Source organism: Staurois parvus, unplaced genomic scaffold (assembly GCF_062004578.1).
Source record: "Staurois parvus isolate SC_StPar_1 unplaced genomic scaffold, SC_StPar_1.0 ptg000047l, whole genome shotgun sequence".
Classification (NCBI taxonomy): Eukaryota; Metazoa; Chordata; class Amphibia; order Anura; family Ranidae; genus Staurois; species Staurois parvus.
In genome coordinates, this window is record NW_028317843.1 from 1,301,698 (window position 1) to 1,316,372 (window position 14,675).

The 14,675-nt window shown below is 38.9% G+C and overlaps 1 protein-coding gene across 1 annotated transcript in view; it reads left to right on the top strand.

The window, feature by feature from the left end:
- The window catches only part of CSMD3 (CUB and Sushi multiple domains 3), a 1,455,553-nt gene that overhangs the window by 823,687 nt on the left and 617,191 nt on the right, over positions 1-14,675 (top strand). The window contains exon 15 of the mRNA XM_089664334.1: positions 502-828. Within this exon, the coding sequence (XP_089520460.1) occupies positions 502-828 (327 nt within the window). The remainder of the gene's footprint in view (positions 1-501; positions 829-14,675) is intronic.

Sequence of the window (14,675 nt, forward strand, 5' to 3'; positions counted from 1 at the left end):
AATATTCCAAATCATGTAATTTTGCACTAACTAGCTTGTTGTTTACATATACAATTCTGCTTATTGAAATATCCAAATGTTAATGTCAAAGGTATAGTAAATCAATTCTAAAAAATAAAATGGTACATTGAAACAGTTTCTGCCATCTGTTGTATAAAACTTTGGTGAGGCAATGCAACTATTTGGCTGACTAATATAATCAAACAAAATGTTTGAACAAATCCCAAAATATTTTCCTAATTTAAGTGAACAAATAATACTTGTTCTTGTTATTTTATTTTAAACAGACCTCATATGTTATCTACGTAAATTAAACTGTTTTAAACAAAAAGAAAACAATTACAGCTGACAACTGCAATTTTAATTTAGACTCTGTCTAGAGATTTTATATACACATAAACAATCAAAAATAGCAAGCCATGTTTTATGCAAATCTTTATAATGAATGCAGGGTTCTTGTTACAATTTGTCTGTGCTTTAATGTATTTATTTATTTTGCAGTTCCATGCTTATCAAATTTTACTGCACCAATGGGGACAGTTCTCTCTCCAGACTATCCAGAAGGCTATGGAAACAATCTGAACTGCATTTGGACTATAATTTCTGATCCAGGGAGTCGGATTCATCTGTCCTTTAATGACTTTGACTTGGAATCTCAGTTTGACTTTCTTGCTATTAAAGATGGGGATTCTTTAGATGCACCAATATTGGGAACTTTCACAGGTGCTGAAGTCCCTTCCCATCTTACCAGTAACAGTCATATATTGCGTTTGGAATTCCAAGCTGACCATTCAATGTCTGGACGAGGCTTTAATATTACATATAGCAGTAAGTATCATACAACAAAAAGTAAGCTGCTACTGAAGTGAGCTTTGAAATGCTTATGTTAATTATAGTGTGTTTACTTGTGTAGACAAGCATAGTAAAACAAATATACAAAAGGGGAATTTTTAGCCTTCAAAAAAGGTAAAATATGCAAGAAAAAACATTTTCATAAAGGAAAAAGAGGCCCATGTGCCAATGGAAATTCTACCAACTGGTTTTAAAGAAACAGAATCCATGATTAACTGCTTGAGTTGGTTGAGTAACAATAGTGATCTTAGTAACTTATGTTTTAAAGTGTTAACCTTAATAGAACTGTAAAGCTGGTCATAGATGGATCAAAATTCAGCCAGTTCAGGAGGGATCGGATTAATTGTGATCCATCTATGTCTATTCCAATTCACGAGAAGTCATTCGAATAGGCTGGTTGGAAAATTTTAGTTAAATCAGTGTTACAGCCAGTCAGAAGCAGTGCTGATCAGTGTATTCTGATAGCTGAGGAGTCCCTGTTGTCAGAATGAAATAACACAGCAGGGAGGATTCCTCCATCCAACTCACTTGTGTGGCCAGGTTTACACTTAACTGTAACAATGAACTCATGTTTGCCCCTTTGGTCTGGTAAATATACTGTTGAAAGAGATTTGTTATATACTGTATGTTAGATAAGTGTTGATCTTGCAGAAATCCAGTGTGCTTCTGTGTGCTAACGTCCTGTAATGATCTGTGAAAGCTGCACTGAAATCTCAAACATAACCACTGCTAAGTTCACTTTTGAGACCTTTGCAACACATTACCTATATTATAGAGAGAAGTATAGGGGAAGGTGTTTCAAACCACTGGTGATATAACATGAGTTACCATCATGAAGAGTTTGTTGTTTTCACCTAAGTATGACATAACCCTTTGACTTGCATTAGAGGCAATTGTGTAGTCTTACAAACAACCTATGTATTTATAAGCAATGTACAAACCATACACAGCCAAGAAGAGATTAATAAAACATAAAACCCAGTGATCTTTACATTAAAGAGAACAAGTAGTTGTTTTTCATATATCGTTTTATTTCTTTATTACTGTAGGTACAAAACAACATTTTGAAAAAATGGAAACATAAGCCAGCAGGGGGAGTTCTTGTCCCCTTTTCTCATAATTATATGCCTATCCATATCAAACTTGTTGGAATACTACAGAACTCAATTATTACAGAACTCAACAGCTGAGGCTCAAATAAATATAGTGCTTCTTTACTTTTTAAATGCTAAGTCTTTCAGCTAGGGTTAAAATATTTTGTGCTTTTGAGTCGGACCATGGCTCTCCCACACAAAGTAGCATCCCAGCTTTTCAGTGACACTCTCCCTTAACATTGCTCTAATGAACAGCTTCATTGCTTCATGGAGGGACTTTCTCTATTAGATACTAGCCAACAACTTACATCACTACTACATCCTCTACAACAGCTATACTATCTTGGATTTCCCATTCCATGAAAGAGTGGGAGAATCTACCGACTGGGTATACAGACAGTAATAGACAGATAATAATAATAATAATAATAATAATAAAGACAGAGGATGTACCCTTCTTTACTCTACCCGGAAAAAAAAAACAGTTTGGGGCTGTGCATACATTATATTTATAAAGCAGAAATGTGACTTTCACCCAACATTCATTGATGGTGAATCAATCACTGTCCTTGAAGACACATGCATCACGAAGATAAACCTGCAATAAATGTTTGTTAATTGTCATATCCCCTGATTTATAAATATGCCACTTTAGGTTTTAAGGTTCATGCACATGGATGTTCTGCTGCACCCAGGGAGATACATGTGCCACATACAAGTCTGCCATGCAAGTAAATGGCTGTACCGGGAAATATTCTTGTAAAGGACGATGCTTGATGCATCAATATTTACCAGCACAAGTGTGTATTAGTCATTTACCAAAGATAGAAGCTTTGCATTCGTAAAATACATTGGATGTGCATGCATTGATAAATACAGATTTGAAGAAGCATTAGGCAAGCCATAGACGGTGCAAATTTGGTTGCAGGAAAGAAATTTGCTTGATTCCCTCAAAAACATAGACAATGTTACAGGGAAATCTCTCCTGCCAAGCCATTGTGTTATCCCGCTGAGGGAGGACGGGGAAACCTTCCCTGCAGGGAGAAGACAGTGATTATTGCTAGCAGCTGTAACAGTCGCTAGCCATAATTGCATGTAAAATCGGCAGGCTGGTTGTACCCAAGTTGATTGATCAATCAACTTGGGCACATTCATCCTGCCCATACATGGTTTGAATCTTGGCCTGGTCCCCTTGAAATTTTAACTGTCTTTGGCCAGCTTTAGTGTTTACAAGAATACAGCAGCATACAGCCATTCACTTGATAGGCAGGTTATATGCGTCACCTGTGGCGTGGGAAAACATTGGGAAACTTACGCTGGGCATATAAAATGTGCATGAATCCTAATGTCGCTTGTCTCATTTTTCCCAATATGTTTTTGTAATTGATTACTTAGCAGGGATACACATAGTTGAAAGACTTTATTTATAAGTTAACTCGTAGGTCATGAGCAATCTGTTAAGATTTTAAATACCTTGAAGCAAGTTAATAGTTTAAACTGAGAACAGGATGTTTTTAATGTCATCTAGATAGTGTCTGAAGTACTTGTCTAATCTTATTGCACTTTCAAAACTAGCAATTGTTTCTGCCAAGGCCAGAATCATACAATTAATAACAATATAAATTTAGTGCCTTTACAAAGTGACACTAGTGGATAATGCTGTCACTAATAAGTTCTCAAAGTGTAATTGTGTAGCATTAACATTAAATTGACTGTGACATATGTCACGCCAGCTTGGTACATAAAACTGCTGTTTTGCCAGTAGGGTTTTCTTTTCCAGTGTTAAATATTCTCATTTGACTGAAGTTCAGTTACCATGCATGACTTAAAGTTAGGTCCTGTCCCTCCATGCTGAAACATTCCTACCACATTCATACGCTGCATGCACTTAATTATACTGCAAGCAAAGAAAAAAAAGGAAACTGGTCAAAAAGCTCTAAATAAAGATTTTGATACATTTTTCGTTAGCTTTGAATAGCTCCATTTAAAAAGAATTGTGATCTTAAAGGGAAACATTAGTGTCTATTAAGTGAACACATATTTTTGTTGTTTCATTGTAATATTCATATTTAAAGGGACCCCATCTCCTGAATAAAAAGTAAAATAATAAGACTAAAGCTGGAATGCCTTATTATCAGACACAGATTAAACATATTAAAGGATAAGTTCACCTTTTAGACAAAAATAATCAATGCACATTTTTTTGCTGATAAAAAAATGTGTATTTATTGTTTTTGTCTACAGGAGCCTGGAAAGCATTGCACCAGTGATCAGTAGATCACTGATGCCATGCAGGTCTGCAGACCTATCAAAATATCTGCTTGAAGTACGGGATGTACGGTCAAGCAGATATTCTGACAGGAAGCTTCACTGAACTACTACGGTGCTCCACGGGGGTGGCGGCTGCAGCTGCGGCTATGAGAACATGTTCCAGGTGGAACATGCAATATGTTCCCAAAGGTGCTCTTATCCTTTAAACATGTTTAAAAAAAATAACTAGGGGATTAGGCTTTTATAGGATAGCTTGTGGCAGCTTCATTTTTCTTCCTTTTTTTTGCATTTAATGTGCAATACTTTGATTTTCATTTTTTCACTTATCTTTTTTAATCCCTGTTTACCTTTTGCTTAAAATTCCTGACTGTAGTTGTTTTTCAGGGGCTTAGACTCATGGTGCACTTTTTCACTCACCTGTAAATTTTCTGAGTGGTTTACCTACAACAATATTTAGGTGTCTGATTTATTCCCTTGCCACCAGCAGACCCTCATCTCCATGATTAAGCCCCGGGGCAGGGTGAAACATGTTGGAGGCATGGTCTGGAGGCTGCTGTTTGCTGCTAGCCTTTTGGGACGGGCAAGGTGTGCAATGGCTGGGCTACCTCTTTCTATTTCTGCAGCATGTTTTGGGGTTGAGCTCACTAGTCAGTGGCATACTACTACCTAAATATTTTTAACTTAATGCAAGGAATGCATTAAGGTAAAAAATGTTTAGGCTTTATAACCATTTTAAATGATTGGCAACCAGCAATATATTACATTTCTTTTTTTGGAGGAGTTTAATACTGCTTTAACTGGGGGGCATAGTCACAGATGGGGTGCTGTTTTCTGTGTGAGTGCTGTTTTTGATGGCATGCTAAGAAGCAGTTGAACACAGCTGTTTGACCAAAGCAGTATAACTCAAGCAGCAGGAAGATACAACAACAAAAAACTCTACTGCATGCTGGACAGGCTGCAAGCCAACACCCTGGGAAACATCTCTTACAAGTCTGAGTCCCACTCCGTGTACCTTTGTAATATGTCCCCTCTACTCCTCCTATTCATATTACTACCCTGCGTTCCCTGCGTTCCCTGCGTTCCCAAAATCTCACTTCTTTACCCCTCTGCTCCACCCCAAAACTTGAACATCTCACCCTCACCGCTACCATCTCCCTACTACTGCACTCTGCACTCATCACCTCCTGCTTCAATCCTACTTCACTCTCCTGCTGACCCAAACACCAGGACTGGAAGGCATGTACACTCGTGTACATCCCGCTTTCATGTTACTTTCCTCACCCTTCTTCCTTTCCTAACCTCTGGGGATATCTCCCCAAACCCTGGTCTTCCAGTATCTCACCCCCACACTAGGCACCCTCTTTCTTCCCCTCAATTTAATACCAGTCCCCAAAAACCACCCTCCCTTTTTCATGTGCGCTCTGGAATGCCCGCTCTCTCTGTAATAAGCTCACCTCTGTCCATGACCTTTTTGTCTCTCGCTCCCTTAACCTACTAGCAATTACAGAAACCTGGCTTCAAGCAGCAGATTCTTCTTCTCCTGCAGCACTTTCCTATGGAGGCCTTCTCTGGACCCATTCACCCAGACCCAGTGGTCAGAACGGAGGTGGGGTTAGTTTGCTTCTATCCCCACTGAGCACCTTTCAAGTCCTCCCTAACCCTCCCTCTCTATCCTTCTCTTTTTTCGAGACTCACTGCATCCGGCTGTTTTCTTCCATTTCTCTGAGGATTGCAGTGATCTATCGGCCTCCTGGACTGGTGTCCCGCTTTCTTGATGATTTCTCCACCTGGCTACCCTACTTTCTCTCCTCTGAACTACCCACTATCATTCTCTGTGATTTTAACATCCCTATTAATGGGCTACATCCCAACTCTTCAACATAACCTCATCTTTTGCCTTAGCGCAATGGACACAGTCCTCCACTCACTCTGATGGGAATACATTAGACCTTGTTTTCTCTCATCTTTGCACTCCCTACAACCTCACAAACACCCCCTTTCCTCTCTATGATCACAATCTCATCACCTTCACAGTCTCCTCATCTTTAAACACCTATCCCTCTAAGCAGCAAACAATTACCCGCAGAAACCTTCACAACTTAAACCCTGCTCCTTTCCTCTCTGCAACTGACGAACTCTATGTCAGAATCTCTCCCCTGTCCTGCCCTGACCTGGCCTCTGCTATCTACAACAGTTCACTTTCATCCACATTAGACTTACTTGCTCCTCTAATAACATGAAGCATCAGGCCCCGACCATTACAACCTTGGCAGACTGATGACACTAGACATCTTAAACGACATAGTCGTGCGCTGGAGCGATTGTGGCATAAAAACAAATCTCAACAAGCATTCACCCTATATAAATCTGCTTTCTTAACACACAATTCCTCCCTCCATGCTGCCATACAAGCCTACTTTGTCACTCTTTTTAATACCTTGTCATCCAGTCCTCGTTGTCTCTTCTGTACTTTTAGCTCTCTACTTTCTCCACCTCCACTCAGTACCTCACTCTCTGCTCACAAGATTGCAAATCATTTCAAAAACAAGATTGACGCAATTCGTAGGGGCATCGCCACTGCACAGACACCCATCCCACTTAGCATACCTTATACTAAACCTCCCTCAACACTTTCCTCTGTTGACCTTGCTACTACTGAAGAGGTCACTAAGGTTTTCTCAGAAGTCCGTCTCCCTACCTGCCCCCTGGATGCTGTCCCCTCACAACTACTACGGTCACCCTCTTCTTCCATCCTATGCTCCCTCACTCACATCTTCAATCTTTCCCTCTCTACTGGTGCCTTCCCCTCCCCTCTAAAGCATGCACACATCACTCCCATACTTAAAAAGCCCTCCCTGGACCCCACCAACCTAAACATCGTAAGACCCTCACCCATCTCCCTGCTGCCAATTACCTCTAAACTCCTAGAACGCTTAGTCTACAATCGCCTGAGCTCCCACCTCACCGACAACAACCTTCTTGACCCTTTACAGTCTGGCTTTTGCTCACTCCACTCCATTGAAAATGCCCTACTAAAACTCACCAATGATCTACTAACTGCTAAAACCAATGGCCACTACTCCGTACTCTTACTACTTGACCTCTCTGTGGATTTTGATACGGTTGACCATCCCCTCCTCCTCAAAAACTCCACTCTCTTGGCCTGTCATTGTTCTTTCTGTAAGTACTGTTAATTTTCTCTATTATCTTGACAAAAAAAGTTATTTGGATTAAAACAAAAAGATTTACTGCTGCTCAGGGGCTCTTGGCATCAGCTAAATGCTGAGGCATTTACAGCACTGTTTTAACAACTGATGGGGGATTTTTATGAATATATTTGAAAGGAAACCTGTACTTAGTGATATATGGATGATGCCATATTTTAAAGCCCATTTCCACCATGAAGAGCAAAAGACCTTTTTGTATAAAAAGAAAATCTATCTTTGCCTAGATAACTGTAACTATCTCTAACCTCTTCTTCCATCTTATGCTCCCTCACTCACATCTTCAATCTCTCCCCCTCTAATGGTGCCTCCTCCTCTTCACTCCCTCCTTCTGTAGGGGTCCCTCAAGGTTCCGTCCTTGGACCCCTTCTCTTCTCCATCTACACCTCCTCCCTTGGTCACTTGATAAACTCCCACAGCTTTAAGTAACATCTCTATGCTGATGACACACAAATCTATCTTTCTACCCCTCACCTCACCCCTTCAGTCTCCTCTCGCATTACTAACCTACTAAGCGACATATCGGCATGGATGTCACTCCACTTCCTCAAACTCAATCTTTCCAAAACTGAGCTCTTAGTATTCCCTCCAGCCCGTGCCCTCTCCCCTGACTTCTCCGTCACTATCAATAACACAATCATCAGTCCCTCCCCTCATGCCAGGGTACTAGGTGTAATCCTAGACTCCCATCTGTCCTTTCAGCCCCAAATCCAGTCGCTGTCTAAATCTTGTAGACTTCACCTCCGCAACATCTCCAAGATACCTCTGTTCTTAACCTCAGAAACCACTAAGCAACTTATTCACTCCCTGGTTATCTCTCGCCTTAACTATTGTAACTCCCTCCTCATTGGCCTACCTCATCACAGGCTATCCCCTCTTCAGTCTATCATGAATGCTGCTGCCAGACTCATCCACCTTACTAACCGTTCTGTATCAGCCACCCCTCCATGCCAATCCCTCCACTGGCTTCCCATTGCCCAACGGATAAAATTCAAAACATTAACAATAATGTATAAAGCCATTTATACCTCTGCCCCAAATTACATCACCTACCTTGTCCCTAAATATCACCCAAACTGTACTCTCTGCTCCTCACACGACCTCCTGCTCTCTAGCTCCCTTGCCTCCTCCTCCCATGCTCATCTCCAGGACTTCTCCAGAGCTTCCCCCATCCTCTGGAATTCTCTTCCCCAATTTATCAGACTATCGCCTACTCTGCTCACTTTTAGGCGATCTCTGAAAACCTATCTCTACAGGGAAGCCTATCCTGCCCTCAGCTAATAATGGAATCTTCTACTCTTCCTACAAGTCCATCCCCCACAGTTAATACCTTTTGTACCACTAGCCCCTCCCTCCTAGATTGTAAGCTCTGAGGAGCAGGGCCCTCCTATCCCTCTTGTATTGAACTGTATTATTGCTGTATTGTCTCCCATTATATTGGAAATCGCTGAGCAAACTGTTGGCACTATATAAATCCTGTATAATAATAATAATAATACTGCTTTAACTGTAGTAAGAAAAAAGGTCAAGTCACTTATCTGGCTGTGCTGCCTGCAAGGTCTGTTCATATCTCAGGAGTGGATAGAAAGAAGTAGAAATTATTTAATATTCAGCTTTGAATTGCATTTTTAATGTTTTACATACTTGCTGTGCAATGCTGTGGGGATAAAATCCCATTTTAGGCATTTGCCATTCAAAACAAAGGTTCCAAGTGGAAGATTTTCTTTCACTTCCTGTTTAGGTGACAACCATAACATTTTGGATTTTCCACCACACATCCTAGTGACAATAGTCATCAGAAAAATATGGAGGGTGAATCTCCCTAGCAGGGACACAGACCAAAATAAAAATTAGAAAAGTGTAAACAATACACTTAAAGTGGTTGTCAGACATGAAATATGAACAAAAAATGTCCCTCTATATTATGTACTTGCCCTTATACAAGACATTAAGCATCAATCCTCTACTGTCTCGTTCCTCTGCTATCTGCGTGAGGCACTTCTGACAAGTTTTCCTGACACCAAGATGTAAAAAGCCTGTGATTGACAGCCTCAGCTATGTTCCTATGTGAAGGGGGGAGGGGTTTCCCTTTCCTCCAATCAACTCTCCTCACTGAGCTCTGCAGAGTGTAATTTCAAATTCCTGTCCCCTGCTTTCTGGAAGCTTTATACATTCTGCACTTTGAATGCCTGTAGAGGAGAGAAGTGAGTTCAGTCACTTCACTGGGTATATGTAAGGGTTTAAAACCACTTTAAATCTTTAAATGATTGGTATCAGCAATGTGATGATGATGATGATGATGATGATGATGGTAATGATCACCATTTCTATTCTCAGTAATAATTTATATATATATATATATATATATATATATATATATATTTTTTTTTTTTTTCCTATAGCATTGCTAGCATTTACTACTTTTATTATCTAACGTTGTGGTTTTCTTTTTTTTAGCAGATTCATACTGTAGATCCACCCCATAATTGAGAATAATCCAGATTGTCATTATTAGCACATATACCAGCATAAATCTAATATTCTGTTATTTATTTAAATATGGAAGACCTACATCTGTTGATATGTTTTAGTATTATTATGTTCATACGACATGTTGAGAGATATGTAATAAAAATTATCTCTGTGAGACTGCAACTTCATGTTTAGCTAGAATTGCCTAGAGGAAGTCAGTGGGAGTATAGTATGGAACAAAACATCTTCACTCGCTCCCAGTATTCGTTAGCCTGGAGTTATAGATGCACAGTAGGTCACAGAGACATAAAGAAATTACTTGAATGTCTCCATAAGATATTCATTATATGAAGAATAAACGTTCTAATGAATGGATTGAGGTTGTGGTGGAAATGGAATTACCTCCTGTTTCTTAACATCCTTTTATAAATTATCTACAGTGGAGGTCCTCTCAGCTTCCTCACCATAACATTACAGAGACACTGTAATAGTCTGGGGTCTATTTTCTTTCCATTTTTATTATATATACACAGTTTTTGTTATATAAATAAACACTCTTTCTTTACAGACAATGAAATCTTACATTGAAACCTTGGATGGAACCCTTTTACAAAGCTTTTGCTGAGATTTTGGCAAGATTTTGCTTGATGTGATTATAGCCATTTTAATGCAGTTGCAAAAGAACAGTAGACTGTCTGTAATACTTTTTTGAATTTGCACTATGTATTTATTACAGGTACTTATATAGAGCCATCAATTTATACAGCATTTTACATACAGTATACAATATATTTTACATTCACAGTTTGTACTCTCAAAGCGTTTACAATCTACGGTTCTCAACTCACATTCATACACATACTTGGACCAATTTGGACAGGAGCCAATTAACCTACCAACACGTCTTTGGAGTGTGGGAGGAATCCCACACAGGTACAGTGAGAACATGCAAACTCAGTGCAGGTAATGCCATGGTTGGGATTCAAAACTTAGAACCTAGTGCTGCTAGGCAAAAGTGCCAACCAATTGACCACATGTGCTGCTCAAAGAAAATGAAAGATAAAAAAGACTCACAAACAAACATACACACCAATGGTAATTTAACTTGGATAGTTGGTAAGATAAGTAAAGGACAGGGTTATGTACGGGAAGGGGAAAAACAGTCACAGAGGTGAGAGTGGTCATAAAACTGTTGGATAGTGATTTAGAAAATGGAGGTCCAAATTGTGTTCATTATCCTTTGTGTCAAATTGAATTATCATTCTTAGTTCAAAAAAATTCCTTTGCTGAACACTTTTGAAGTTCCCTTTAAGAATTAAAACAGTCATGTCTTCCATAGTGTGGTCTGGTTGTGAAAAATTATGCCTCACATATGTGCAAAAGTAATCTGCCTTAATGGTGTGTCTGTGTAAAGTCTTTCTTTTTGCAATTTATGTCCTGTTTCACCAACATAAGATCCTTGGTTGCATTTTTTGCATTGGATGAGGCACACAACTTACTGGAGGTACAGCTGTATGATCCTGTAATAGCGAAGGTCCCTTTTTCTTGTGTGACACTTTTTAATGGAATGATTTGGTTGCACAGTTTGCAGCATTTTTTGTTGCAAGGCTGGGTTTCTTTTTTCATGACTTCATACTCAGTATGAAGTTTCCTGCTGAATAATTTATGTCTGAGGTTGGGTAGTTGCCTGAAAGCCAGCATTGGGGATTGTTGGAATATTTCTTTTAGCATTTCATCCTTTCTGATGATGGGTTGCAGTTCTTTGATTAACTTTAGAGATGAGCGAATTATTCAAAAATTCGATTCGGCTGATTCGCCGAATTTGCGGAATAAATTCGATTCAATGCGAATTTATTCGCTGCGAATTTAACTTATTAAAAGGGTTTCTAGGCTTCAGAGAGCCTTTATATTAGTGCAGAACACTGTACCTTTAATTTAAATGGTCCTTGGAGTCTGCTGGGGAAGAGAAATAATACTGTCAGTCAGTATGACATGCAGATGAGTGCCGTCGATCTTAGAATCACCGCACACTTCACTCATTTGGGCAGTCACGGGGCACGATGAAGAAGATGAAGAAGAAGATGAAGAAGAAGAAGAAGATGAAGAAGAAGATGATGAAGAAGAAGAAGATGAAGAAGAAGAAGAAGATGAAGAAGAAGAGGAAGAAGATGATGAAGAAGAAGAAGAAGATGAAGAAGAAGATGATGAAGAAGATGATGATGATGAAGAAGAAGAAGATGATGAAGAAGAAGATGATGAAGAAGAAGATGAAGAAGAAGATGAAGAAGAAAAAGAAGAAGAAGAAGAGGATGAGGATGCAGAAGAAGAAGATGAGGATGAGGATGAAGAAGAAGAAGATGAGGATGAGGATGAAGAAGAAGAAGAAGGAGAAGAAGAAGAAGAAGAAGAAGAAGAAGAAGGATAAGAAGAAGAAGAAGAAGAAGGATAAGAAGAAGAAGAAGAAGAAGGATAAGAAGAAGAAGAAGAAGGAGAAGAAGAAGAAGAAGAAGAAGGATAAGAAGAAGAAGAAGAAGAAGATGAGGATGAAGAAGAAGAAGAAAAAGAAGAAGAAGAAGATGAGGATGAGGATGAAGAAGAAGAAGAAGGATAAGAAAAAGAAGAAGAAGAAGAGGATGAGGATGCAGAAGAAGAAGATGAGGATGAGGATGAAGAAGAAGAAGATGAGGATGAGGATGAAGAAGAAGAAGAAGAAGAAGAAGGATAAGAAGAAGAAGAAGGAGAAGAAGAAGAAGAAGGAGAAGAAGAAGAAGAAGATGAGGATGAGGATGAAGAAGAAGAAGGATAAGAAGAAGAAGAAGAAGAAGAAGGATAATAACAAGAAGAAGAAGGATAAGAAGCAGAAGAAGAAGAAGAAGGATAAGAAGAAGAAGGAGAAGAAGAAGAAGAAGAAGAAGAAGAAGGATAAGAAGAAGAAGAAGAAGGATAAGAAGAAGAAGAAGAAGAAGAAGAAGAAGAAGGATAAGAAGAAGAAGAAGAAGAAGAAGGATAAGAAGAAGAAGAAGGATAAGAAGAAGAAGAAGGATAAGAAGAAGAAGAAGAAGAAGAAGAAGAAGAAGAAGGATAAGAAGAAGAAGGATAAGAAGAAGAAGAAGAAGAAGCAGAAGAAGAGGAAGAAGAAGGATAAGAAGAGAAGAAGAAGAAGAAGAAGAAGAAGAAGAAGAAGGATAAGAAGAAGAAGAAGAAGAAGAAGAAGGAGAAGAAGGATAAGAAGAAGAAGAAGATGAGGAAGATGAGGATGAGGATGAAGAAGAAGAAGAAGTAGGATGAAAATAAGAAGAATTCCAGTACAGCAAAAAGTGTATCTGCAGAGAGCTCCGCTATTTCTGACAGTTCTCTGACAGTTCCTTCACATTTACAGCGGTTGAAACATTGTATCTATTTGTTTCCGAATAAAAACATCTGTATCCTAAATGGAAACAAATAGATACAATGTTTCAACCACTGTAAATGTGAAGGAACTGTCAGAGAACTGTCAGAAATAGCGGAGCTCTCTGCAGGGACACTTTTTGCCGGCTGTAGAAGGGATGAAAATCGGCCGATTGGGAAAAATTTGATTCGTGCATCCGAAGTTTGCTAATTTTCGGATTCGGTGCGAATCGAATTTTTCCTAATATTCGAAACGAATTCCACTTCGCCAAGTTCGATTCGCTCATCTCTAATTATCTTTCTTATCCCTCTTAGTGACGAATTGTATGTGCTTATTAGAGGTATATTCTATTTTGTTTAATTCTCTTTGTATTGGAGATTTTCTCTTTGAGTTTTCATGGCCATGTTTATGATTGTATTGATAGTTTTGTTCTTGTAACCCTTCCTTTGGAAGGAGTCTGCCAGTATTCTGTTTTTTTTTTATGTCTTTCTTCGGCAGAGCATATTCATCTGATGGCTTGACTGTATGTTGGTATGTTGGGGATGAAAACTGGAACTGTGGAGATAGATGCATAAGCCAATGGGTTTCCTATATATTGAGGTGTGCAACTTGTCATCCCTGATGGATACTGTGGTGTCTATAAAGTTAACATACGCAACCAAGTATCTTACATTGGTGAAGCAAGATGGAAATTATAAAAAATAATTAATTTACACAGATACACCATTAAAGAACATTAGGAAAAAGATTTCTGCACACCTGTGGGACATCATATTGTACAACCAGACCACACTATAGAAGACCTGAATGTTTTAGTTAGTTAAAAGGTAATCAGGAAAGGAAACCTTTTGAACTAAGAATGATAATTCAGTTTGACACAGCGGATAAGGGACTAAATGTGAAGCTCAGTTTTCTAAATAACTATCCAACAGTTTTATGACCACTCTCCTCTCTGTGACTCTTTCTCCCCCTGCGCCCCAGTCCAGTGCCCCTTTCTTTCCTTTTTTTACCAGCTATCCATGTTTATTTACCATTGCTGTGTATGTTTGTTTGTGTGTTTTTTCCTCCCTCAAAGATTGACTGACTTAACATGCTACTAAAAATATATGTATCAGTACTGTTTGGATCTTGAAGAACACCCCAAAAGCTTGTCCTGAAATGTGGCTGTTAATGCAAATAAAAAATGTATCGTGGACAAGATTTTGAAGCCTTTAAAGTACAATTCAGCTCCAATTTGTGAATGTTAAACACAGATATTAATTGGAGTACTGTCACTTTCAAAAAACAGTCAGCTGTTAAACATTATTTTGTTACTTTTAAGGCAGCCCATACATTAATAATTTTTTTTTCATTCAACTAGTGGGTTGAAAAAAA